General features: G+C 57.9%; 1 protein-coding gene across 4 annotated transcripts; it reads right to left on the bottom strand.

Annotated features, from left to right (window-relative positions):
• On the bottom strand, positions 1-27,499 carry UBE2G2 (ubiquitin conjugating enzyme E2 G2). Of its 4 annotated transcripts, XM_051839980.3 has the most exons (6): positions 27,394-27,499; positions 17,028-17,063; positions 16,890-16,935; positions 6,616-6,734; positions 2,896-3,036; positions 1-1,246 (listed from the first exon to the last, which is right to left on the bottom strand). In XM_051839980.3, the coding sequence occupies exons 1-6, from the start codon at positions 27,434-27,436 to the stop codon at positions 1,134-1,136; spliced, it is 498 nt and encodes a 165-aa protein (XP_051695940.1). In that variant the 5' UTR covers positions 27,437-27,499; the 3' UTR covers positions 1-1,133. The 4 variants fall into 4 exon arrangements, with proteins under 4 accessions (XP_051695940.1, XP_089186593.1, XP_051695941.1 ...); XM_089330467.1 differs by lacking the exon at positions 6,616-6,734; XM_051839981.3 differs by lacking the exons at positions 16,890-16,935; positions 17,028-17,063.

The following is a 27,499-nucleotide window of genomic DNA, read 5'->3' as shown; positions in this document are numbered from 1 at the left end:
TCGGGGGAAATAGGTAACTTTATTTGCAACACAGTAATTAAATTCCACACAGAACAGAGGCAGGGGCTGGGGGCACTTAATAAATACAAATGAATAAAAATACTTTTTGTAGACTGTCTCTCTCCCGCCTAGGCAGCCTGCGGGCCTGTGTGCCGCCCCCCCACGCCGGCCCGCGGCCCGCTCCTGCTGCCACGTCCCCGCCGGGAGGCGCACATACAACGCGCTCCCATCTCGGATTTTACACGACCCCTCCCGTGGAGGAAAGGCAGGAGCTGGTTTCCACGGCCGCCGCGCACGGCGTCAGGGAGCGGCTCCGGGCTCCGACGTCAGGGAGGGCAGGGCGGATGGAGGGCAGCGTGAGGAAAAGCCGACTGTGTCTCACAGACCGTCCCTTATGTCAAAAATAGGTTCCTATTTAAATGTAACCTGTGTGGACTCTGCACGTGACAGATGTGTTATTGCTTGTAACGCCGCCTCCCGGCACCAGGCCCCGCAGCCATCACGTCCGGCCGTGAGCGGCGCGGGCTCTGCCGGGCCCAGGCTCGTGTGCCTGCTCCACGCGCGCTGGCCAGGGCGGGGGTAAGGCACAGCTCTGTGCTCCGAGCTCCGACCGCTGGGGCGAGGGTCTGCTTCTCTGCTGAAGGGAGGGGGCGCCCGGAGGGCCAGGACGCTGTCGCTGCAGCCTTCCCGTGTCCCCGCCCCTGCCGGGGTGCTCGGGCGCTGAGGCCTCCACAGCCGCCGGGACCCGCAGGCCACAGGCCTTCGGAAGGCATTTCTACGTGTGACGCCCTGTGATCACGCGCACACGCTGTACCCAGACGTGAGGGGGATGCAGCGGGAAGGTGACCGATGCCCGGGGGCTCGGGGAGCGGCCCGGCCCGTGGCGGGCAGGGCATGGCCGGTGTCCCTGTCCCGGAAGGCTGGCCAGCGCGACCCCGGAGCTCCAGGAGGGGAGGCGGCGGAGCTGCGGGGCCTCGGGGAGAGGTAGTGACGTGGCCGTCGAGGTGCTAAGCCGCCATGGCAGAGGCCTGCCGGGCAGGGGAAGGTGAGAAAGTGAGACACCGCGGCTCTGCTCAGGGGCCTGTTTCGGTGCCAGCACAGTGTCACTGTCACTCCGCGTCGGAGGCCTGGCCTCACAGCCCCAGGGACTTGCGCACGATCTGCCTGGCGATCTTGTAGAACTGCTCCCGGTCGTCACGCCACATCTTGGAAGCGTCCACGTTTGCTCCACTCTCGTCGTTGGGCTCTGAAAGGACAGCAGCACTCAGCGGGGGCGAGGCGGGGCGGGGCCGCCACTCCAGACGCGAGCAACCCAGGCGCGGGGCGGGCCAGGGCGCACGCCCGCCGCTCTGTGCCTCACCCGGCTCCCGGTCACGCACCTGGGAGCAGCGGAGGGCGCTCCGAGTGCTTGGGCCCTGCCACCCACTGGGAGACTCGGATGGAGCTCCTGGCTTGGCCTGGCCCAGGCCTAGCTGTGCAGCACTGGCGGAGAGAACCAGTGGATGGAAGCTGTCTCTCCCTTTCTGTCATTCTGTCTTTTAAATAAGAAGTCATTTAATAATAACTAAAAAAAAAAAAAAAAAAAAGAAGGCAAGCCACTCGGCAAAGCGCTTCCGTTCCCTTTAAGAACGCTGAGAGGCCTCGCGAGAGAGGTCCCCAAAACCAGCAGGAGGCACTGAGCCTGCGGGCCGGGAGAGGGACGCAGCTCTCCACACCAGCGGCTGGGCTCCACCAACCGCAGCACACGGCGTGGGGCAGCAGCTGCCCTCGCGAGAGAACTGTCGTGGGTGTCGAGAGGCCAACGACCAGCCATCTTCCATCGTGCTCTGCAAACACCCCGACACAGCCACAGGCACACACAGCCTCCCAGGGGACTGCGTGGGGCCAGCGGCTGCACCACCCACACCGCGGTCTCCGTTCTGAGGGGCTCTGCAGTGGTCACTTCTCTCACAGCTCCTGCAGAGGGCGCACGGCCCACCACGGCTGCCTCAGGCCCCCGGCACCCTGGCGGCAATTCTGTGTCTCCCCGACCTCTGGAGGCTCCTCCTCGTCCCCTGTCCCTCTACGTGACCTCTCTGGGCTGTGCCATCACCTGCCGCCCTACCCAGAGTCCCCTTCACCCAGTGGTCCTGGATGAGCCCCTCAGTGGGCGGGCCCTGGCCTTCACGGGAGAAAGAGAAGTCAGCCAGGCCTCGGACTGTGCCCTGTGGCCTGGGGCCCACACTGCAGCCTTCTGCCGCCCCGGGTCCCTGGACCCCACCTAGCACATCTCTGCCTCTCCTCCACTGCCACCCCCGGCACCAGCTGTAGCACTGCCCCTGCGGCGTACTGCCCGCCCCACTTCCCACCGCGCCCCGCTTCCCAGCCCTGGCTCAGCGCAGTGAGCTGGCAGTGCCCCACTGAGTCAGCTGCCTCCTGCCCCTGGGCCCCTGCCTGGCGGCTTCCTCTGGCCCAAATGCCTCTCCCGCCCTCCTACTGTGCTAACATGCCCCAGACTCAGCCCAGCCGCCCCCTCTCAGGAACTGGCCTGACAGCCTGTGTGTGTCCTGGTCTCAGGTCTACCCTCGGAAAGCTCCCTTTAAAGTCGGGGTTTCTGTCACCCGGAGCTGCACACGGAGCACAGTGCCTGGCACCAAGAGTAGGGCCCAAGAAACCCCCCCGAGTATGCGGACGTCTGGCTAACGACGGTCAATGATACGATGGCGGTACCCAACTGCCTTCGAGGTCCTAGCTCTGAAATGTGTGCACGCAAACAGCACTACAGGACGGGCAGCGAGGAAGCGTGGACTGGACATGGCCACACGAGGGAGGAGAGACTGCGGGGCACGACGGCCCCGGCAGCACCTCCGCTGCCCACGCCCGGCCGCGGGGCCCGGCCCCGGCACTGGCACTCACCTGCCAGCATGCTCACCACGGACAGCAGAATCTTCTCCACGCTCTGCACTGGGCTCCACCTCTCGGCGCTGCTCTCGTAGCCCATGGGGTCGTCCCCTGGCGCGTGCAGGATCGAGATGCAGACCCTCCCGTCCGGGTAGACTGCAAGGGCCGCAGACAGCAGGGTGAGCCCAGGGAACAGGCCTGCGGCGCCGCGCCCAAGATGAGGAGAACAAGGCTGCAGGCTCACTGAGCTGTTCGCACGGCTGGAGCACGGCCTGGGGCCCTGGGCGCCACTCCTCACCCGAGACAGACGCGGCACTGCACCTCAGGCACACTTTTTTTAATGCCAAAACAAGAAACAATTTCTGGAGAGGAGACAAATTTCTCATCTAAAACAGAGTCTGCACGACCCTGCGCAGCCAGTGCTCTAAACCGCAAGTCCCGCTTCCCGCTAGCGGCCAGAGGACCAGCGAGGTTCACAGACGCCGGAGGGCTGTGGCAAAGACTGTGCCTGGTTCAGGAAGGCCAGCCAGGAAGTCTACCCGGCCCTAACCAGCTACAGCCAGCAAGCACACGGAGCAGCTCCACGGCCCGGAGCCCGGCCGCGTTGGATTCTGTTCACTTGTTACTTTCTTAATTTTAAGATTTATTTCATTCATTTGAAAGACAGAGTTACAGAGAGACAGAGAGAGGTCTTCTGCCTGCTGGTTCACTCCCCAGGTGGCCACAACAGCCGGAGCTGCGCCGATCTGAAGCCAGGAACCAGGAGCTTCCTCCAGGTCTCCCACGCAGGTGCAGGGGCCCAAGCACTTGGGCCATCCTCCGCTGTTTCCCAGGCCACAGCAGAGAGCTGGATGGGAAGAGGAGCAGCCGGGACTAGAACCGGTGCCCATATGGGATGCTGGTGCCTCAGTCCAGAGCTTTAACCCGCTGCACAACAGCACTCAAAGTCATTTTTTTTTTTAAAAGATTTGCTTACTTGAGGGGCAGAATTACAGAGAAAGGGAGAAACAGGGAGAAAGGTCTTCCATCTGCTGGCTCACTCTCCAAATGGGCACAACGGCTGGAGCTGAGCCGATCTGAAGCCCACACTCGGTGGCGAGGTGCTTCCTCCTCCAGGCCCCTCGGGCCATCCAGAATGAACACCGACACGGTGGCTCCCGCTCACCTCCCGCCCTTGCCTGCTTGTGCTCTCCTGAACAACCGCCCCTCCCTTCAGACGGAACTGTCTCTACAACGTAAGAATAATGCACAGCCCCTTGCAGTAAGGCAAACCTAGGCCACTTACATTAACTACTTGAACATCTCACAGCAGCTACCAGTGATTACTCCGCTACCCTGAACGTCTGCTCACACAACTTAGTTACAGGCTGCACTTATCTCTGACACCAGCTCCAGGCACCACCTCGAGAAAGCCTTTATCTTCTGTCGTCTTCCTATCTGTATCTAATTATCCAGCAGCCTCCTGACATGAGAGGCCTCAGAGAGCCTGGGAGACCGCGGGCCCTGTCACCTCGGGCCTGCGAGCACGCTCAGGTGGCGAGCCACGCTGCCGCTCTCTTCCGCTGACACCAACCTAAAAACCAGAACACACGCTTCATACCTTTTACTGCCGAAAACGCCAGAACCACACTAGAGGAGATAACACAACAGTGAGCCCTACGTGCACTGTCCCCCATCTCAGCAGCAGCGCTCAGGGCTGTCTTGGCAGGACCGGCATCTGCGGGGGCGGGGACTGAGGCAATGCAGCCAGAAGCAGGGACGGCTCAGCACCCACACAGCGGCACCAGCACCCCAGGGCCTGCCAGGCAGGCGCTCCTGAAAGCCTGGCGGGCAGGGATCTGATGGGCGGGGGTGCCCAGTGGGCGTGGAGCAGGGAGGGGTGCCCAGTGGGTCATCTTGAAACCAAGAGGGAAGCCAGGGGTTCAGAATATTCTAGATTCTCGGTGGGTGTTTAGCACAGCTGCTTGGGATGCCCACACCCAGCGCCTGTCCAAGTGCAGCAACTCACCTGCGGACCCTGCTTCCTGCAGACCCCGGAGGGCAGCAGGTGATGGCTCAAGCACTTTGGCCCCTGCATCCACCTGAGACAGCTAGATTGGAGTCCAGGCTCCTGGCTCTGGGCTGGCCCAGCACCGGGGGAGTGAACCAGTGGGCAGGAGCTCTGTCTCGGTCTCTGTCCTCTCAAATAACTGAAAAGACGGAACTTTTTAAAGTCTGGCCTGTAGTTACTTGATATGCAGAAAAGACAGCATAGGGACCTGCTTCCAGCAAGTGTTCAGTACGTCCTGCCTTCTCCCCCGTAGCTAGTAAGATGTGATTGTCAACGGCAATAACGCTCATTTATAAGAAACATTATTCTAAGTGCGATCACTAAACACAGCCCGCTCCCTGTATAACTCCCAACACAGAAAGAAGAAAGAGGATTCCAACCCCTGCTACTGGACGCACTTCCAGCTACGGTGAAACACTTTATTTAAGAGATCTTGTTTTCTCTCTGTAAAAATAACAAGGGTCGGGGTGCCGGTGCTGTGGCATAGCGGGTAAAGCTGCCGCCTGCAATGCCACCATCCCACGTGGGCGTGTCTGAGTGCCGGCTGCTCAGCTTCTGATCCAGCTCCCTGTTGATGTGCCTGGGCTCCTGCACCCACATGGGAGACCGGAAAGCAGCTTCTGGCTCCTGGCTTCACCTTGCCTGGCCCTGGTCATCGCAGCCAACTGGGGAGTGAACCAGCGGATGGAAGATCTCTCACTCCCTAACTTTCAAGTAAATAAAATAAATCTTTAAAAAAAAGTATCAAGCAAACTGGCACTGTGGTGCAGCGGGTTAAACCACTGCCTGCAACACAGGCATCCCCTCTGGGCGCAGGTTTGAGTCCCAACAGCTTCACTTCTGACCCAGATTTCTGCTGTGGCCTGGGAAAGCAGGGGAAGATGGCCCACGTTCTTGGGCCCCTGCCCCCATGTGGGAGACCTGGATGGAGCGCCTGGCTTCGGCCTGGCCCAGCTCCAGCCACTGTGGCCATTTGGGGAGTAAACCAGAGGATGAAGGTCTTTTTCTCGCTGCCTGTCCCTGTCATTTTTTCTAATAAATAAATCTTTTTTTTGTAAAGTATCAAATGTTTAATTTGGGGGGAGAACACATATTTACGAGGAGAAAATACTCCCAATCAGAAAAGTCGCTTTTAACATCTGTGCTTCTTTCCAGCTCTACACAGTGTTTTCAGATGGAATTATCACAGTCCTGATTAGTAACCTGCTTCTCCCAGTCAATGTGGCACACTCGTTAGCCGTTACGTAATCACACTCATCTGTGATGCGAACGCCGTTACGTCATCACACTCATCTGTGACGTGAACGCCGTTACATAATCACACTCATCTGTGACATGAACGCCGTTACGTCATCACGTTACGTAATCACACTCATCTGTGATGTGAACGCAACTTCTCTATTGCTGAAAGGCTACTTTACTGGGGTTCCAGCATGAACAATAACCCCACAGCAGACGTGTGACCCTCCGCAGGTGCACGCCCGCCCGCTCACACGCTCACCCCGCGGAGGAGCTCACGCTAACACTGCTTTCTAGCGACCCACTGTGGCCCAGCGGCAGGCTCGCGTCTCGCCTGCAGGTGGCAATCGCGTGCTAGGCGTCTAGGGAGGTGACGCACTCGCTTCCTGTGGCTCGGGCCCTCCCTGCCGCGCCCGGCACCGCAGAGGACGCTGGAAGGCACTTACTGTTGGGGTGAAACATCTCACAGGTGAATCTCATCTTCGGGGGACTTAACGGGTAATCAAGTGGGAAACTCAGGATGGCGGGGAAAACACCAAACTCAAAGCAGGTGTCTTCTGGGCCCCTGGAAGCACATGGAAACAGCACATCAGGCATCGGGCAGTGTCACGTCTCCGCAGTGTCGAGGGTGTGCACTGTTCACCACAGCACCTGAAGACTGCGTAACCGAAACCAGAGTGACGCACTCCTCTGGATGCAGAGGCTCGCCCTGCCCCCGGCCTTCCACCTCTAGTTACACGGACGGAGACGCCCGGCCCGTGGTTAAGATGCTGGCCCGGGGAGACCCCCGCTTCCTGCCGACGGGTCACACGGCCGGGCCCGCCCGTCCACGTGGCAGACCCAGATGGAGCCCCTAGCTCCCGGCGTTGGCCCAGCCTGGCCCAGCCTCCGCCACTGCAGGCATCTGGGGAGTGAGCCAGCAGATGAGGAATGATCTCGCTCTCTGCCTTTCAAGTAAGTGAATAGAAATTCAGATTTTAAAGTAAATCGACCAATCGTGGGTGCAAGCGCAAAGGCTGAACTGCAGGCTCAGTTTTCTTGCTCTCTCACTCTCAGTCCAAAAGTTTTAACAAGTTTAAATCTATTTTAAAAAATCAAGAAGCCAAAACCTCTTTGTAATAGTGGGATCAGAAAATAACTGATGCCAACATCGCAATGCCCTAGGGACCCCAGTCTGTGTGTATGATAAAGTCGCACCCTGGGGTAACGGTGTGCACTATGCCATACTGACAGCACGATTCTACTTTACTGACATAAATGAGGAGTTAAGAGTTGTATTCAAAGGCTGGTTTTAATTTTTAAAGGTGTCCAAGAAGTGATTTTCACAACCTTAAGCAAACACACACACAACCCCTGACTTCCACTTAGGCTGAGCCCTGGGACCTCAGCCCACACCTGGAGCCCCACCCTCCAGCAGCTCTGCCACTGAGACACACACACAGCCACTCCCCCCATCACTGGTGCCCACACACGTCTCTCCCTGCCACCGATGCATCTCTGTGCACAGACACACATCTCCCTGTCACTGGTGCTCCCACACGTGTCTCCTGTCACTGATGCATGTATGCACACACACACACACACACACAGACATCTCCCTGTCACTGATGTACACACACAGTCACTGGTGCACGTGAGGGCACACGCACATAAATGGCAGGGACGCACTAAACCCTGTCAGAAGCTCCGCTCGAGTTCTGAAAGCCACAGGTGTGAGCGATGCTACCGTGAGCAGAACATGAGGGGCACAGGAGAGGGGACAGCCACCAGCCTGCGCCTCCACCCAAACCCATCGCCCTCCGTGGACGGGCCTCAGAGCATCTCACCACGGGAACTTAACAGAACGAAGGACTGCGGACTGCCGGCCAGGACACGGCGACAGCAAAGGCGACGCCGGCAGCAGGAGCGTGCAGCCCGCCTGTCCCTGCGGCCTGGAAGCACTCCCTCTGGGCGCAGGCTCCAGCACAGAAGGGCCTCCCCACGGGGCCACCAGCACAGGAAAAGGAGACGACGAAAAATGTATTCTAAAACGAACTTATTTCCTAAAAGATTTCTTTAAACAATTTTTGTTTATTTGAAAGAGTTAAAGAAAGAGAGAGAGAGAAAAGAGCACACGAGAGTGCACTTCCATCTGCTGGTTCACTCCCCAAGTGGCTGCAAAGCCAGGGCCAGGTTGGGCTAAAGAAGGGGGCAAAAGCCAGGCGCTTCATCTGGGTCTCCCACGTGGGTGCAGGGCCCAAGCACTTGGCATCTTCTGCTGCTTTCCCGGGTGCATCAGCAGGGGCTGGACAGAAGTGGAGTCGGGGCTCAGACTAGTGCTCTTTGGGGTGCCGGCATCACAGGAGGTGGTTTACCCCCTACGCCACAACACCAGGCCCCTAAATGACTTTTTTAAAGTACATACTTGTTTAAAATCCTAAAATGGTCTTGGTTCAGTGAAATTAATAAAAATATGGATTTGTAAATATTAAAAGCAATATTTATTTCCATAACCAAAAGGAAAAAGACAACAAAGCCCAGAAAGCAGTGCAGGAAGACTTTCACTTTCACGCAGTGGAAAGTCCCCAGAAGACCCCGCGCACGGAGGCTGTGACCGCCGCCCGCAAAACGTCACCGTGAACCACAGACCGTGCTGGAGGGCCCAGCGCCCCTCAGTCTAGGGAAAGCGCGTGCGTGCTGCTCGGGGAGACGCAGTGGACAGGGCTGCTGGGGACGCTGTCCTGCAGCTCCAGCCCGAGACCAGGGCAGGCTGAGGCCAGGCCACGGGCTCCGCGCAGGGCAGCCCCCGCAGCCGAGATGCCTCAAGCCTGGGTTACCGGGCCCTCCCTGCAACCACCGCGGTGCCAGGAAGCCTCTCCGGCCAGTGAGGAGCAGCAGGAGCGCAGCACGGCCAGCCAGCCCAGCACGGCCGCACCGCAGCTCACACAGGTGGTCCACGGCCCCCCCCCGCTCCCACCTCCCTCTGAAGAAAGGGGTGGTCAGAGCTGCTGCGTGCATTTCACTGCTGAGCACGTGGGAAAGGCAAGGAATCACCAACCTGGTCAAGGCCCAGATCGGCCACCTAACACTGGAAAGGGGCAGGTCGCTCCCAAACGCCTCGCTGCGGAAGCCGCACAGGCGTGGGGTGGGAGGGGTGGGAGGGTGGGAGGGCACCGCGGCCTCCCCTCAGTCCAGTGAAGGCGTCTCACCGCTGCTCCCGCCCTGCTGCGATGTGGGGCAGGACACAGTCCCCACGCTGGAGGCCACCTCCCGGCATTACCCGGGCCCTGCCCACTAACCCAGCAATGGCTGAGGGCTCTGGCTACCCACAGCAGGCGGCACGAGGCGGCAGGAGTTAAACAGAAACTGCTCAGGGCAGGCGCCGACTCAGGGACCCTGACTCCCTTGCAGGCAAAAGGCCAGGGCCGCTCCCCGCCAGCCTCCTGTCCTGCTCCAGGAGCCCCAGGCGACTGTGTAAAGACCTACGCTGAGGACTGTGGGCAGGAACTGCTTTAGGAACGGCAAACACAGGCTCTGTTCAACGGGTTACTGCCCCGATGGACCTGTCCAAGAGGAGCCTGCAGCCGTACTGCCTGCAGAACAGACGATTCTGAACAACTTCATTCCTGCAGAACAGACGATTCTGAACAACTTCATTCCAAATACCTTCGAACTATATTTAAAGTGCATTAAATAAGTCCATCAACTACAAACATTTTTTTTGCACAGGCAGAGTTAGACAGTGAGAGAGACAGAGAGAAAGGTCTTCCTTTGCCATTGGTTCACCTCCCAAGTGGCCGCTACGGCTGGCGCGCTGAGCTGATCCAAAGCCAGGAGCCAGGTGCTTCCTCCTGGTCTCCTATGGGGTGCAGGGCCCAAAGACCTGGGCCATCCTCCACTGCACTCCCCGGCCACAGCAGAGAGCTGGACTGGAAGAGGAGCAACCGGGATAGAATCCAGAACCCAGGCTGTTGGTGCTACAGGCAGAGGATTAGCCTAGTAAGCCATGGCGCATTTTACAGTGTGTTTTTTTTTTTTAAGATTTATTTATTTGAAAGAGTTACAAAGGAGGGGGAGAGGGGGGAGAGAGGGGGGAGAGAGAGGGGAGAGGAGAGAGACAGAGGGGAGAGAGAGAGGGAGAGAGGGGAGAGAGAGGGAGAAAGAGGGGAGGAGGGGAGGGGGGAGAGAGAGGGGAGGGGGAAGGAGAGAGGGACGGAGGGAGGAAGAAGGAGAGGGAGAGGGAGAGGGAGAGGGAGAGGGAGGGGGAGAGGGAGAGGGAGAGGGAGGGGGAGAGGGAGAGGGAGAGGGAGGGGGAGAGAGAGAGAGAGAGAGAACACTCTTCTATCTACCAGTTCCCTCCACAATGGCTGCAATGGCCAGGGCTAAGCCAGGCTAAAGCCAACTTAAAATCTGTGTCTCCCACCTGGGTAGCAGGGCCCAAGCCATTCTCCCTGCTGCTTTTCCCAGGCCATCAGCAGGGGTCTGGGTGGGAAGCGGATCAGCCTAGACTTGAACTGGCACCCATTGGGATGCCAGGGTCCCAAGCAGTAGCTTTACTGGCTACACTACACACTGGTACCTTTGCAGTGAATTCTAAAAGAAAAATTATTTTATAACTGAAACTTTGATTTTATTTAACTAGAAAAATCATATTTTAGAAAACATTCGAATACAGAATCACATAAAATAAAAGTAAACCCTCCTCCGGTGCCTGCCTAGATTACAGCACCCCGTCAAAGTCCAGCAGGCGTTTGTGCAGAAACTGACAACTGATCCCAAAAATACATGAAGACACAGAGGACCCAGAGCAGCCTCCACAAGTCTGAGGACACAGCTACCAGATCTCCACCTCCTGACTTTAAAGCTTATTATAGGGGCCGGCGCTGTGGTGTAGCGGGTAAGCCGCTGCTGCAGCGATGGCATCCCATGTGGGTGCCAGTTCCAGTCCCGGCTGCTCCACTTCCAATCCAGCTCTCTGCTGTGGCCTGGGAGCAGTAGAAGATGGCCCAAGTCCTTGGACCTCTGCACCTGCGTGAAAAGACGTGAAGGAAGCTCCGGGCTCCTGGCTTCGGACCAGTGCAGCTCCGACCATTGCGGCCAATTGGGGAGTGAACCAGCGGATGGGAGACCTCTCTCTGCCTCTCTTTCTCTCTCTGTGTAACTCCGACTTTCAAATAAATAAATAAATAAATCTTTGAAAAAAACAAAAACAAAATAAAACTTATCACAAAACTACCAATGTTCAGACGGTGTGGTGCTGGCCCAAGGACAGGACTTAGAGTCCAACACGAAACCCTTGCACTTACGGCCAAGCGGTTTTTGAGCAAAATGCCCAGATGATTCGATGGGAAAAGGGCCGTCTTCCAACAACGGCCCTCAGACAGCTGGGCCCCCACAGGCAGAGAATCCAGGCAGAGCCCGGCCCAATTCCACAGACGGAGACTACGTCAGATGGATCAAAGGCCTCAACACAAGGGCCAGACACTGCGAAACCTCCAAAAGAACACCCTCGTAGCTCTGTGTCGGCGCAAGGAAGTGCTGGGAGGACACAGACGGGAAACGAGCTGCTCCACAACCAGCTGCCTGCCAGACAGCCGTGGAGACGGAGGTCCCACACACTGTGCGCACCCTTCACGGCAGGAACCTGGACGTCCACCACTGCTGCGTGGACACGCCAGGTGGCAAGTCCACGCTACAGCCAACGGCAGAACTGCTGACAGAGGCCAAGACACGCTGAGACCTGACACACACCGAGACCCACTAACACGTGACACACGCTGACACACACGGACACACGCTGAGACACTGAGGGACACACACTGACACACAGAGACCCACTAACACATGTGACACACGATCACACACGCTGACACACACGGACACACGCTGAGACCACTAACACATGTAACACATGCTGACACATGCGGACACACGCTGAGACACTGAGGGACACATGCCGAGAGACCCACTAACACACATGACTACAAGCTGACACATGCTGAGACACTGAGGGACACACACCGAGAGACCCACTAACACACGTGACACACACTGACACATGCTGAGACACGCGCACACACACTGAGACATGGACACACACCAAGACACACTAACACACGTGACACACACTGACACATGCTGAGACATGCACACGCTGAGACACTGAGGGACACACACTGACACACACCGAAACCCACTAACACATGTGACACATGCTCACACATGCTGAGACACACGGACACACACTGAGACACTGAGGGACACACACTGACACACACCGAGACCCACTAACACATGTGACACACGCTTGGACACACGGACACACGCTGAGACACTGAGGGACACACACCGAGAGACCCACTAACACGTGTGACACATGCTGAGACACACGGACACACGCTGAGACGCTGACACACACTGAGACACACTAACACACGTGACACATGCTGAGACACATAGACACATGCCGAGACACTGAGGGACACACTGACACACACCGAGACCCACTAACACACGTGACACATGCTGAGACACAGACACATGCTGAGACACTGACACACGCTGAGACCCACTAACACATGTGACACATGCTGACACATGGACACACGCTGAGACACTGAGGGACACACACTGACACACACCGAGACACACTAACACATTGAGACACACATGCTGAGACACTGACACACGCTGAGATGCTACACACACGGACACATGCTGAAGACACAGAGAGAATGCTAAAGCATGCTGGGACACACTAAGCCACACTGAGCTAAGCTGAGGCACACGGACACACACTGAGATAAGCTGAGGCACACGGACACACACTGAGATAAGCTGACACACACAGACACACGCTGAGACACTGAGAGACACACACTGACACGTACTGAAGCATGCTGGGACACACTAAGCCACGCTGACATGCGCTGAGGCACGTTAATACAGACAAGCACACGCACAGGGCGCTGGAAGACGCCAGACCCCAGAGTTCAGACACTGGAAAAGGCAACTCCACACCCAGAAGGCAGCGCCGCGGGCAGAGGACGGACAGGCATGAGGACTCTGGTGGAAATGGCCCAACACTCCACTGTGCTGATGACCTCACAACTCCACAAGCTTCCCAAAACTATGACTTGGTCACCTCAGACCGGCCAAAGTACACGACGTGAACTGTATCTCAATACAGCTGCGAAAGGCGTAGCCGTGGGACCGCACTGCACAGGGCCCCTCAGCCCCAGCAGCACTGACGCTCGCGGCCAGACCCTCGTCCGTCGGGGCCGGGTGTGCCTGCGGGCAGCTTACTGACCGAGGCCTGGAGCACAGCCCCCAACGCGGCGAGAGCCATGACTCCAGGTATTGTCACGGGGGAGCAAAATCTCGCCCGGTGGAAAGCACTGGTCTCAACGTGTTCTTCCACACTCCGCAGTGTCCACTGACAGCGGACACCACTCTCCGCGACAGCAGGCAGGCCCTGCCTGGTCTTGCCGTGCCATGTGGCTGTCCACTGTATGGGTGCTACATGGGTGATGCTGGACAGCCAGGTTTATGTTTTGTGATTCCCCCAAGGATCTCTGTAGCACTTCCCAGAAGCCACTGCTCAGGCAGGGTCAGAGACTCCCCGGACAGCTGGAGCCATCTACTGGGGGTCTCAAGTTTATCCCACAGGACACACACCTCCAGGAGGCGTACTGAGAGATCCCCAGCACATGAGGAATCCTGACCCAAAATGGCTCCCAAGATCACGACGGCTGCACCCCAGGGAGGGCGCCCTGCTGGGAACGTGCCCGCTGGGGACCTGTGAGCTCACAGTGCTCACAGCTGGAAACGTGGGCAAGCTCCTTCCTCATCTGGGCCCCAACACACTGACAGTAACCTCGGAGGTGTGCTCAGCCCAGGTCCCCGACCCTCAGCAAAGGGAAGGCGCTTCTTACGCGACCACAGCCCCGAGAGCCACTCGTCTAGAGAGGTGACAGCAACCAGGCCGCCGACCAAGCAGGGGACCGCCATGCCAGCTGCTTCTAAAACACTGACAGAATGGGAGAGCAGAGTCCCAGGGCGTGCACACCTCCCCCAAGCTGTCCCGCATGGCAGGTGCAGCACCCATTCTGACCCAGTGCTGTGGTGAAGGGGTCACACCAGCCTCATATGCTCTGGCTGCCTGGGACCCAAGGCCATGTGCTAAAGGAGGCTATGCCTCTTCATAGTGATGAAATAAAAAAAAAAAAAAGAGGAATTCAGAGAGGCCAAGGCCAGGGGCCACACAGCAACAGCACCGCAGAGCCACAGCGGCCAGCCCCGCGTACCCCGTGGAACCGCTCGCTCCAGCCCGGTGTTTTCCTCCTCTGGGTCCCTCTCTGGCTCAACAATCTGCCCCATTACCCAGCGGGGCCATGCCCCCTGGGCAGAAGCCTGGGCTCACCTACGAGACCCCTCCCCTCTGCAGTCAAGGTCCCAGCATCAAAGGAGCTCAGCTCCTGTCGCCTGCTTATCTGAAGACGCTGTCGCCGCATGAGGCGGCCCTGGAGGTGCACCGTGGCAGCCGTGGCCTCCCGGAGCGACCACGCTCAGAAACACCGCGGCAGAGGCGGCCCCGGAAGCTGCCGAGGGAGAACCAGAAGAGAAGAAAGCCCCACTGGGGAGTGAGACCTCGGGCGGCTGTCTGCCAAGACAGCAGGGCGAGACAAACCCGCAGGAGGACAGTTAAGTCCCTGGTAGATGCTTTGAGTACATTTGTAAACGGCCTCTTGTTTGTGAAGGGTCTGGAACAGAACCAAAACCCACACACTCAGCAGATCGTGAAGCGGGGAATTCCACGTTAATGTAAAAGCGTCATTCAAACACAAAGTGCTCTACCCAAAAATAGCTCTGATACTTTTTAAGACAGGCTTTCAAAATATTGGTTTAGTTTTATGCTGTTTATCTAAAATCAGTAATAGTTAACACTAACAGATTTTTAACAATGAACAAGTTTCAAAAACCAACCACAGGGCTCAACTGTTCCCTTAATGAGCTCTTGACACATCTCCTGCGGGTGTGCCCTGGCCCACCAGCAGGTGCTGTCCAGGTGGCGTGGGAGTGATGGCAGGTGTCTCTGTGGTGGCACAGGACACAGCAGACCAGAAAAGCAGGTCATGAACCATGCAGGACACTGCTGTCGTCCACTAGCTGCACAACAGCACAGGCTGAGGCGCCGCTGACCGCCTTGGGGTGAAAGACACAGCACTGGAGTTCCGGGTACCCACAGTGCACCGCAGTCTGACAATATCCATGGAAAATTCCAGAAATAAATGATTCAGTAACACTTATTGCCACATTTTGTTACTACTGCTCCATTTTATTATTAAATACTGTTTACCTTGCAAAGGGCCTATAAATCAAATTCTGCAAGAGGACTTCAAAAAGTTCCTGGAAAATGGAATTAAATGATTACTTTGATGCAAAAAACTTTTGAAATCCATGCAGTTTTCCATAGTACATATTTTGCATTGATTTTTGGAAACTCCTAGTATGTATGGATTTTACAATTTTTGCACCAGATAAACATCTATTAACTTCATTTTCCATGAACTTTGTGCAGCACCCTTACATCACGGGTACAGGAAACGTGTGCATCTTCTACAAACTCCAAAGTCTCCTGCACAGAGTCTGGTGCCGTCTGTAGGCTCAGGCATCTGCTACAGGTTGGAATGTGGCCCAAATGGACAGAGGATGGGGGTCCTGATGGTGCCACATCTCATACACACATGTTCTAGAACTTTCAGACATAGGAAAAATATGTGCCCTAAGCTCAAACAATCAGCAATGCTAGAAATGACCAGGGACTGTGAGGCAGGCTGCACTCTGTCTAGACAGTGTTTATAGATAATCTTTTAAAAAACTTTTTGCTAATCAAAAAATCTCATTTTTCAAAACAATTTTCATGTGTTATCTAACCTCCCAGACAACATTTGGTAACAGCTTGTTTTCCAGACGTCATGAAGAAGTGACATGATACAAGTGACAGGCAAATGCCGAACGCTTGATGAAGGGGAGGATTCTGTCCCTGAGCGGGTTCACGCTTGGCCCAGCAGAGCCTCTGCCCCGTCCCGCCCCGCTCACCACAGCACTTCTCAACGCGGCAACACCCAGCACAGGATCATCCAGCTCACTAAGGAGAAAGCCGCACTGCTCACGCGCTCAGCTCCCTCGTCTCCCTGACCCTGCTGTGAAAAGTCAGCCCGGGAAGGGCCCTCCCACCCCCAGCTAGCCAAGGAACAAAGAAGGCAGAGATCACAGGACTGTTCGACCCTCTTGCCAGCAGCAGGGCTGTGAGCCAGGCAGCAGCGGGAGGTCTGGATGGGGCTTCAGGCCAGGGCAGCTCCAGGGCACAGGAATAGGAGGGGCGCTCACAGGGGTGAGTGGTGAGGGCAGGAGGTGAAGGAAGAGGTCCCAGCAGCTGGCGGGCCCTGTGCAGTCGCCCCGACCCCTTCTACCCAGGCCTCAGAGCTTCAGGGCTTCTGGAAGGCCGAGTCACCCCGGCTGAAGGCTAACCCACCATGACAATACGACGTTAAAAATTATTTTAAAATCCTACAAACACAACTTTCACTGCCACTCCCTGGGGACCTCTTGCTGCGGCTGCTTCTGCCCACACCACGGACACGGGAGAGCACAGCGCGTCCGTGTCCACGTGGCCTTTCCCAGCAGGTGCTTCTGGACAGCCTCAGCGCTGGACACCAGCAACACGGGAGTAACTTACATGATCAGCGCCTCCCACTCAAAAAAATTCTCCTCGTTCATGGGACCTGCGGGGCAAGAAAAAAATCCCAAAACATTTCAAGTTCGAAAGCAACTTTGGCAATTAAAAGTTACAAAGAAGTAAATGTTAGTGTCTTACCTGCCACAATTCCTTCTGGGGGATTCAGCGTTAATTCTACAAAATTAAAAAGCAAAACCATCACCAAACAGAATGAAAGTTGCGTCACTTTAACAAAACAGCGGTACCAGTTATATCAGCTGGTCAATCACAGAGCACACACTCAACGAGCGGACCTGCCTGCCCAAAGCAAAAGCCTCGTCCACTCAGGGTTCCTCACAGCCACAGAATTGTGCATCTTCTCATTTGTGAGTGGAAAGCAACAGGGACCCCATCTCTGCAGAGCACCCCTCACGGCTGGTTACTCTGGCTAACCCTCATAAATCTGGCACCTGATTTTCCACTGAACAGTCTTTCCCGCCCCTTTAAAAGTTGGCACAAACCTCTCTGAGAGTGACCAGCTAGAGCGCTGAGCCACGGTGAGCTGCAAAAGCGTCACGTGACCTGATCTATCCCATTCTGCACGCTGGCCATCGGCTGCACCACCTCGCCGCAGTGCGAGACCCACAGACCACGTTCCGCAGGTGCCCAGACCCCCAGTGGCTCTAGACCAGAGGCTGCTGCAGACTGGAGCCAGGCTCTGCCCACCACCCGGTGCAGAGGCGAGACCTGCTTACACCGCGCAGTGAAAACAGACCGCGGACACACACAGCCACACGCTGCCCTGAACAGCATGGCGCTGAGAGAAAGAAGTGTGGCACAAATGGTCACGTGACTTGAGTCTATTCACACGAAACTCTAGAAAAGGTAAAACTCCCAACAGGAAGTGCAACGCTGCCAGAAGCCCCTAGGGGGACGGGAGGGCCGGCGGCAGGGCACCAGGGCTCCTGTGGCTGCAGCGCCGGCAGCTGAACAACAGGCACCCGTCACAGCTCAGACAGCATCTGAGAGCCGCACTTTTATTATGTGCAGGCCTGTCTCAATAAAGCCGACCCAACAATTTCAGTTGCTTTCTGGAACACAAAATCAACTCCCAGAGGACAGTACAGGAGGTCAAGACGCACACAGAACGAGGCACGAAGTCGGCAGGCCAGAAGCACTGGTCCTGAAGGAGCCCCGCTCACGGCCACCTGCTTCACAAGCAGGCGAGAAGGGTCGATGGGCAGGCGGGAGGCAGGGAGTGATGCTGGAAGCAAAGACGGCCACTGGCGTTGTGCATCTGGGGGCGTGCACACAGACACAGGGCACCTACAGGAGTGGACGGAGCCCTCCGGAGCGCCACTTCCCAGGGTGCCACTGCCTGCTTTTGCAAGGACTAGGGAACACCGAGCTCAACACCCCGCCATAAACAAGGCCGACCCAGGAAAACCACTGCGCCCTGAACGCCCCCGATGCTGGAACTACTGAGACCTGCTCCAAGGAAGCACGGGTGAGCAGACGTGGAGGAGCGGAGGAGGAAGCGACAGCGCGGGGCTCAGGTGGGGGCCGGAGAAGCAGGGTGAGCAGTGGCGCTGACCCCAAGTCCACTGAACCACGCATTTCAAGGAGGGAGGACTCAGAGGAGGGGTAAACACCAGGCCCAGCAACCTCTCTGTGTCTGGTGCGCAGGCCGTGCAGCAGGAACAGCCGCCGTTCACGCTCAATCATATGAAACCTCGGCTAGTTCCCACGATGAAATCAAAGTTCCAGGAGGCCGCTGCTGCAGACAGGGCCTCTGAACTGACCACTACAACCCAAGCTGGAGCCACTCACACGCGGGCTCCCGGCACGGAGCTCAGACGGAGCTCACGAGGCCCTTCTGCCAAGTCGGGAGAGCTCCAATCTCCCGACAGGCCGCTTCCACGGGGTGAGAGCCCACCCGCTCTGCTCCAGGCCTCACACCCAGAGGCGACCTGAACTGCGCACTTCCCCAGGGCTCCGTCCCCTGTCCCCGCCCCACCAGGCGCTAACTCCAAAGGACCCTTCCGCTGCTTCTGCCCTTTCTGTCTAAAAGCAGCCTCCTCTGCTCCCCAGACGTGGGAAGAGGCCTGCACTGAGTCAAGAAGTCAAAATGAAAAATGAAGATGTGTAAATTGTTGCAATTTATCCACAAATTACCTAATTAAAGAAAAAGAACAAAGTAAGGTAAGACGCAGTAAACTGCCACAGCAGTGGGGGAGGGGCGCAGCCTGCCAGGTGTGCCCTAGGCAGGACCACTCTTCCACTGGGGTTCCCCCACGTGACGCCTCCCTGACCTGCTCTCCTACCCACAGGCTCCACAGCCTTCCCACCTGTAGCCCTATCCAACAGCGGCCTCTGCTGGCCATTAGGGAACTGCAGCCCACGAGCCACCAGCACACTTCTCCCCCTTGTGGTCTGCACGTGTAGGCACGTGCACACACACAGCTTCTAGAGTGTCATGGGCACAGGCAGGCGTGGGCACGCGCGCACACACGCACGCGCACACACACGCACACACATTTATTGGGGGAAAAAGTTTAGAAAGAAATCTTAACATCAGAAGTCTCCGAAGACCACCTGCCATTCGTTTTCAATGACCCCTTGAGAACACTCATTTGTTAAAAACTTATTTTTCTTAAAACCGTGGCTTTAAAAACTAGTCACCATGTAAAATGAAAGAAAAATTTAACCTTTGACCCACAGCCCCACTTCTGGAAAGCTATCCCACAGATGCACCGTGGGAACAGGGAAAGGCGCTGGACTCCGGGTTTGGACACACGAGGACTGTCTGGAGGCAGTGAGGGCTCAAGGGCTCAGGTTGCTGCACCCACCTACACGGGAGACGGTACTGGTACTGTGTTCCGGTCTCCTGGCTGCTGCACCCACCTACACGGGAGACGGTCTCCTGGCTTCAGGCCTGGCCCAGCCTGGCAGTTGCGGGGATTCAGGAAGTGAAACAGTGGGTAGAAGATCTCTCTGAATCTGCCTTTCAAATAAACAATTTTAATAAGAAAAGATACATGCATAATGCTCCTCATTCCAGGGGGTTTTATGCCAGCAAAAACTGGAAGCCATGCGAATATCTATCAAGAGGGGCCACACGGCCCAGGGGAGACCGCCACAGCCAGACACCCAGATGCTAGAAGAGTGAGCGCAGGGCAAGTCGGATGAAGACGGCGGAAGGAGTGTAAGCAAGGTCGTCCGAGAGGTAAGGGGAGGCCTCTGCAGTGGGAGAGGAGACGTGAGGCTGGGTGGGGACACAGCGGTGCAGGGGAGGGCTCTCGGACTCCCAGCTGCAGGCCTTGAGGCAATACATGTCTACACGCTACCACTACCAGCTGCATGGCCGTTTGCAAATGACCCTGCCCTTTATCTCAGACATGCAAAAATCACTTCAGGTGGGCCAGAGAGGCGACTTGAAGAACCCTAGAAATATCTAGAAGAAATCTTACGACTTCTGAGAGAGCAGAGAAGCACGAGATACTGAGTCAGGGAAGCGGAACTCGGCCCAGCGGCTCAACTGCCCTCTGGAAGCCCACACCCTCGCTGCAGCGCCTGGGGCAGCCCCAGCTGCTCCACTGACCCGGCTCCCTGCTAACGTGCACCCTGGGGGACACCAGACGGCGGCCAAGTCCCCCGTGGGACACACGGATCGAGTTTGAGGTTCTCCAGCCCGGCCCAGCCCTGCCCAGCCCGGCAGTTGCAGGCATTTGTGGCGTAAACAAGCAGACAGCAAATCTCTCTCTTTGAAATAAAGGGAAAAAATTCAAATAAAAACCTTTCAAACCTGAACTATGGGGGCTGGTGTTGGGGCACAGCAGGCTAATCCCCAGCCTGTGGTGCTGGCGCCCACACGGCGTTGGCTCAGCTCCCAGCTGCTCCCTGCCAAGGCATCCAGGAGCAAGCATCTGGGCTCTGCCATCCACGTGGGGGCCCGGACGGAGCTCCAGGCTCCCGGCTCCAGCTTGGCCCAGGCGGCCTGGTACAGCCATTTGGGGAGTGAACCAGAAGATGGAAAATGTCTGTGTCCCTGCCTCTGTCTCTCTCCTTCTCTAACTCTGTCTTTCAAATAAATAAATCTTTTTTAAGAAAAAAAAAAAAACAGAAATACTAAAAAATTTAAAACCAAATTGTACCCCACAGAAACAACAACAAGAAAAACTTATAATCTTTTTAAGATGTATCTCATGTATCTGAAAGGCAAAGTTACAGAGATAGGTAGAGACAGAGAGAGATCTTCCATCTGCTGGTTCACTCCCCAAGTGACAGGCTGGGCTGAAGCCAGGAGCCAGAGGCTTCTTCCAGGTCTCCCAAGGCGCAGGGACCCAAGCTCGTGGGTCATCTGCTGCTGCTTTCTCAGGTCCATTAGCAGAGAGCTGGATCAGAACAGCCAGGACTCGGATCGGCGCCCATATGGGACGCTGGTGCTGCAGGCCGGAGCTTTAACCCTCTGCGCCACAGGGCAGCCCCACCTTATGATCTTTAAAAGGCACTACTCAGACACTTAACAGTCCAACCACAGGAGTTCTGGTCCGAGGGCTACAGAGGCACAGGAGCAGACTCAACTCTCCACGCTCACTGAGCAAGCGCCCAGAGGGGCCAGTGCTGTGCGCAGGTTAGGCTGCCCCTGGGCACCAGCGTCCCCTGTGGGTGCTGGCTGGATTCCCAGCTGCTCACTGCTGATTCCACTCTCTGCTGGTGTGCCTACGAAAGCAACGGAGGGCAGCCCCAGAGCCATGCTAACCCTGCACCCACGTGGGGACCCAGAAGCAGTCCCAGGCTCCTGGCTTCGGCCTGGCCCAGCCCAACTGTTGCAGCCATCTGGAGAGTGAACCGGCAGGTGGAAGATCTCTCTCTGAAATTCTTTCAAATTAAAAAAAAAAAAAAAAGCGTTCAGAGGGAGCCAGCACTGTGGCTCAGCAGTTAGGCCGCCATTTGTGACACTGATATCGCGGGTCCATGGGAGCAACCCTTCGAGTCCGGCAGCTCTGCTTCCAATCCAGTCTCCTGCTAATGCGCCGGGAAAGCAGCAGAAGATGGCCCAAGTGTCTGGGCCCCTGCACCCGTGTGAGAAAGCAAGATGGAGCTCCCGGCTCCCAGCTTAAGCCTGGCCCCTACCTGGCTGCTGCAGCCATTTGGGAAGTGAAGCAGTGGATGGAATGTCTCTCTCTGTCACTCTTTTCAAGATTTTATTTATTTGAAAGACAGAGAGAGACAGAGAAGCAGATCCATCTTCCATCCGCCGGTTCACGCCCCAGATGACTGCGCAGCTGGGCCTGAGCAGGGGTGCAGCCAGGAGCCAGGAGCTCCTCTCAGGTCTCCGACCTGGGTGCGGGGCCCAAGCTCTTAGGCTGCTCTTCCAGGCATGGACTGGACGTGAAGCAGCCGAGATCTGAACCAATGTTGCAGGTGGCAGCTACCCCATTACACCATAAGGCCACCCCATGTTTTTCAAATAAATAAATTTTTAAAAACAGAAGTTCAGAGGACTGGCACTTCATCAGAAAAGGAATACGAGACGATGCCTGCCTTCAGCACCACAGGGAAAGGCAGGCCCACCGTAAGGGGACAACCCACACCCGCCCAGAGGAGGGCAAGGCCAGAGACCAAGGCCAGGTGGTGTGGCTGGCCACGTGAGGCAGAGATAAACAGACCCTAGGCACCAGGAGACTGGGAGCCCACGCAGGACCCGGGCCACCACTGTGCTCACCGCCTGCCGCGTGGCCGTGCAGACACCACAGGCACAGAGCGCCTGTTACAGCCGACCTACTGTACCACAGGTTTGTATACACAGGAAAACACGTAGCATTCCCATGGTTTCAGCATCTGCTGGGGGTCCCGGAACAAATCCCCAGGAAAGGGGACGCCTGCCCTGAGACACACAACACAGACAACTGTGAAAGAAGCCTGCCCCAAACAGGGCACGACGATCCACAGGATGTGAAAGACCACGCGGAGAGAGGGGAACAGGAGGACAGGGGCAGGTGGGATGGGAGGACAGGGGCAGGTGGGGAGAGCGGGGGGGGACGGGACGGGAGGACAGGGACAGGGCAGACCCCTGGGGATGACAGGGACCACTCACAGTGACCGTGCTGAAGGCCACACGGTATACACACAACAAAGCTCATCAGGTTGCACAGTTTTAAAAAACTTTTCTTAGATCTTTGAAAAGATTTATTTGAAAGAGCAACAGAGAGAGAGAGAGAGGAAGAAGAGAGAATATCTTCTATCCACTGATTCATCCCCAAATGCCTGTAACAGCGAGGGCTGGCCAGACCAATGCCAGGAGCTCTGAACTCCACCTGGGCCTCCCATGTCGGGGGCAAGGGCCCAAGCGCTGGAGTCACCACCTGGGCCTCCCCGGCTGTGCATCGGCAGGAAGCTGGATGAGAAGTGTGGTGTGGGACTGGAACCAGGCGCTCTGACAGGCTGAAAGACAGCACCAACAGGGACAATAATCTAACACCGGAACAGCACAGCTTAGGGAGAGCACAGAGAAAAGAAAGATGCAGAACTAACGGCAGTGAGACAAAGAACCTGCGGAGAACTCGTGAGAGAGGCAGGCAGAGGCAACACACGCTGGCCCTCCCGCGCCGAAGGGTTCTCAGCTCCATTCAAGATGAGGGAAACACGAACTGACAGCCACAGCACCACGTCCCCCCCGCACACTGGCAAGTGAACACTGCACGGCTGCGGCAGCTCTCGCCGCTGTGCACAGGAACACACGCGGAATCAGCCGGCCCCACACCACCCCCACACTCTGCACACTGGCACCAAGACACACTCTATAGAATGGAGGTCAACAAACCGGGAAGCCCGGCCGGCGCTGTGGTGCAGCAGGAAGCCCCCCACTGCCCCACTGCGATGCCGGCCTCCCGCACAGCAGCACTGGGCTCGGTCCCCGTCCAGCACTGGGTCGGCCTCCCGCACAGCAGCACTGGGCTCGGTCCCCACCAATACTGGGTCGGCCTCCCGCACAGCAGCACTGGGCTCGGTCCCCACCAGCACTGGGTCGGCCTCCCGCACAGCAGCACTGGGCTCAGTCCCCGTCCAGCACTGGGTTGGCCTCCCGTACACACTGGGCTCGGTCCCCACCAGTACTGGGTCAGCCTCCCGCACAGCAGCACTGGGCTCGGTCCCCACCAGTACTGGTCGGCCTCCCGCACAGCAGCACTGGGCTCGGTCCCCGTCCAGCACTGGGTCGGCCTCCCGCACACACTGGGCTCGGTCCCCGTCCAGCACTGGGTCGGCCTCCCGCACACACTGGGCTCGGTCCCCACCAGTACTGGTCAGCCTCCCGCACAGCAGCACTGGGCTCGGTCCCCACCAGCACTGGGTCGGCCTCCCGCACAGCAGCACTGGGCTCGGTCCCCGTCCAGCACTGGGTCGGCCTCCCGCACAGCAGCACTGGGCTCGGTCCCTGTTCTGTCTGCTCCCATCCAGCTAACGCTCCCGGGAAAGCGGGGCAGGACAATGCAAGCACTGGGGCCTCTGTCGCCCACGTGGGAGACCCAGACAGACCTCCTGGCTTTGGCCTGGCCAGCCCTAGCTGTTGTGGCCATTTGGGGAGTAAACCAGGGGCTCAAAGCTCTCTCTGCATTTCAAGTAAAAAAAAAAAAAAAGCAGACCCTGGAAGCCCCTAAATGTCCATCACTAATGGAATACTACTGAACGGTAGGGGGAAAAGCTGCCACTCGCAATGCCAGCATCCCACATGGGTGCCAGTTCAGGTCCCGGCTGCTCCACTTCCAATCCAGCTCCCTGGTAATGCATCTGGGAAAGCAGAGGAAGATGGAGCAAGTCCTTGGGCCCCTGCACCCAGTGGGAGACCCACATGAAGCTCCTGGCTTCAGCCTGGCCCAGTGCTGGCAGCTGCAGCCATCTGGGAAGTGAAACAGTGGATGGAAGATCTCTCCCCCCCACACACACACACCCCAACTCTAATTCCAACTTTCAAAATAAATAAATCTTCCAAAAAAATGAAAAAGAAAATGCTAAGCAAACTGCGATTCACAGAACACATGCTGGACAAAACACGTCACTTAGAGCCGTAACAAGGATTCAGACGAAACCCAGGATGGGAGCCAGTGCTGGCAGCCGAGGGAAGGACTTCCCACTTGCTGCGACCCTTCGGTCTTGAGCCAGGCTCAGACACAGAGGATCACTTTGCTATCTAATCTGGACACACCTTATCACGCACCTGCACATAAATAACAGACTTCACAACCTGCAATATTTGAAAAACTAAAAGGGGGCAGCAGCCGCAAGGCCAGCCAGGGCGGCAGGGCAGGCTCGGGGGTGAAGGCCCAGGGAGGAGAAGGGGCACACGGAGTGTGCAGGGGGGCCGCGTAAGGACTCGGGTAATGGGCGAGCGGCCTGCTTGGACCCGCACTGCAACAGGCTCTGTGCGTGGAGCGAGAGCTGCCCCAGACCTCAGGATGAAGAGGAGCCCGGGCCAGCGTGGGGGTGGGGAGTGGGGGAGCGCGGGGGGCCCTCCCCGGGTTACACGCGGCTGTGCAGTGAGGCATCAGGGCACTGAGGGCTTTTAGCCCAAACAACCGGACAAACGAGATGAGAAAGCAGGAGGAGTCCAGTTTCAGACCCACAATTTTGGGGCCCCACTAGATATTGTACCAGGGTTTTTACGTCCCCCCAAAACTTGTGTACCCAGCATGTGTGAATGTGACCTTATTTGGAAATGCGGCCTTTGAAGTCGCTGATCACCAACGACTGATGTCCTGATAAGGGCAACACCACCACCGTGCGTGCGCGCACACACACGCGTGCGTACACACACCCCTGACAGGCGGGGTCAGAGGTCGGAGTTCCGCCACCAGGAGCCAAGAACACCGAGGACTGTGGGCAACCACAAGAAGCGGAAGAGACAGGGAAGGAGTCTCCCCAGAACCCTCAGAGGCAGCACCTTGACTGGAGACTTCTGGGCCCCAGAGCGGGAGAGGACAGAACGCGGGCGCCAAGGGCCGCGCTGGCAGCATTGATCACGCAGCCCTGGGCCTGAGCCCTGGACAGAGGATGCGCGAAGCCTCCAGAAGCCTGCAGTGAGGCGTCTGCGGCCGCCTCCTGTCTCTTCTGACCCCGTAGACCTGGGCTCATCACTCTGCCTGGAGGTCAACTGGCTGTAGGCGCAGGCGCCCGGGCAGAGTCTAGCTACTGGTCTCCGTCCTGCGATTACTCCCAAAGGCAGCGAGCCGGCCAGAACGTCCCTCCGACCTGCCCACACCCTGTTCAGGGGCTGCCTTCTCCTGGGACGTGCTGAGCACAAGCCACACGCCCGGCCAGTGCCTGAAACCTCACGGCGTCTCCAGGCCGCAGGGGCAAGGCCTCTTCCGTGCTCAGCGTCCGCACACTGCGTCCGCGTGTTCATCTTGTGTCACGGCCGACACAGTGACCACTTGGCGGGTGAAACAATGCCCATTGATGACCTCACAGTTCCCACGTGTCGGACGTCTGGGCCGAGCAGGGCAGCCGGTTCTGTTTAGCTTCCCAAAGCCAGAATCAAGATGCTGGCCGGGCTGCCGCCCAAGTTTACTCAGCGGCTGGCACGGTGGCTGCAGTGCCACGTGGCTGGAGCAGAGGCCCCAGGCTCCTGCCTGTTGGCCCAGGGCCGCGGGGCAGGCAGCCTCCTCCCGCCTTGGTCCGTTCAGGGCAGAATCGCCTCCCTCTAGACTCAGGAACTTAATCGTATCCCTAAGCCCCCACTCCCACTAGTTTGGTGACGGGGCCCGGGGTCCCGGGGAGGCATCCGTGGAGCCCCGCCCTCCGCATCCACCCCGGGGTTTCAGGCAGGGACACACAGCACAGCTCCGGGCCAGCGGCTCTAGGGCTCACGGCTGCAACCGACAACCGGGCCGAAGCAGGGCCGGAGCTCTGGCAAGGACAACAAGCGGGGAACACCTCTGCCGGCGCGCGTCCCGCCGGGAAGCCCGAACTCCACGCTGCAAGGCTGGGTCGGGCGGCACGGGCGCAAGGGGGGCTGCCTTCGGGATACGTGAGCAAGTCAGCACCTGCTCGTCCAGACTAGGGCCAACGGAACCAGAACGGAACCAGACCCCCGGCCCCGCCCGGGCTGCCCCAGGGCAGGCCCCGCCCGGGTCCTCCCACAGCCGCCGCCGGCCCGGAAGCGCCAGTGCACCTGTGTCCACCACTTGCTTCTACGACACTCGCTGTTCTACCCAACGCACAAGTTCCTCCCGACAGCGAGCGCGGGCTCTGTGCGGCACCCGCCGCGAGCCGGGCGGACGGGACGTGGCGGGGCCCGCACCGCACCTCACGCCTAGTCGGGGGCTCCCGACCAGAGAGGCGCCGGCGCCAGCCCAGCTCCGGAAGCCCCGGCCTGACCGGCCCTCGCCTCGGCGCTCCCGCGGCCGAGGGCCACCGCGCCGGGCTCCGTCCTCGGTCTCGCGCACGCGGGCGCCCCGTCCCGAGCTCCTGCGCGAGGCCCCGGCTCCCCCGGGTCCCAGGCCGCAGCCCGCCGCCCCGGACTCACGTTTGTACTCGGCCATCAGCCTCTTGAGCGCCGTACCCGCCATGGCCCGGCGACAGCTGGCTCAGCGGCCTCGCCGCATCCGCGCTCGTCCCTCCCGCCCCCTCGC

The sequence above is a fragment of the Oryctolagus cuniculus genome, chromosome 4 (assembly GCF_051225735.1).
Source record: "Oryctolagus cuniculus isolate XC-2025 breed Fujian yellow rabbit chromosome 4, ASM5122573v1, whole genome shotgun sequence".
Classification (NCBI taxonomy): Eukaryota; Metazoa; Chordata; class Mammalia; order Lagomorpha; family Leporidae; genus Oryctolagus; species Oryctolagus cuniculus.
The sequence above is the reverse complement of the archived record's forward strand: the minus strand, read 5'-3'. Positions and strand labels throughout refer to the sequence as shown.

What these genes read in the sequence shown, in the direction of transcription:
- UBE2G2 (XM_051839980.3), bottom strand. Translation starts at nt 27,436, where the DNA reads ATGGCGGGTACGGCGCTCAAGAGGCTGATGGCCGAGTACAAAC. An exon ending in GCTGATGGCCGAGTACAAAC is followed by an intron (nt 17,064 to 27,393) that starts GTGAGTCCGGGG and finishes TTAATTTTGTAG; the next exon opens with AATTAACGCTGAATCCCCCA. An exon ending in GAGTGGGAGGCGCTGATCAT is followed by an intron (nt 6,735 to 16,889) that starts GTAAGTTACTCC and finishes ATGTGCTTCCAG; the next exon opens with GGGCCCAGAAGACACCTGCT.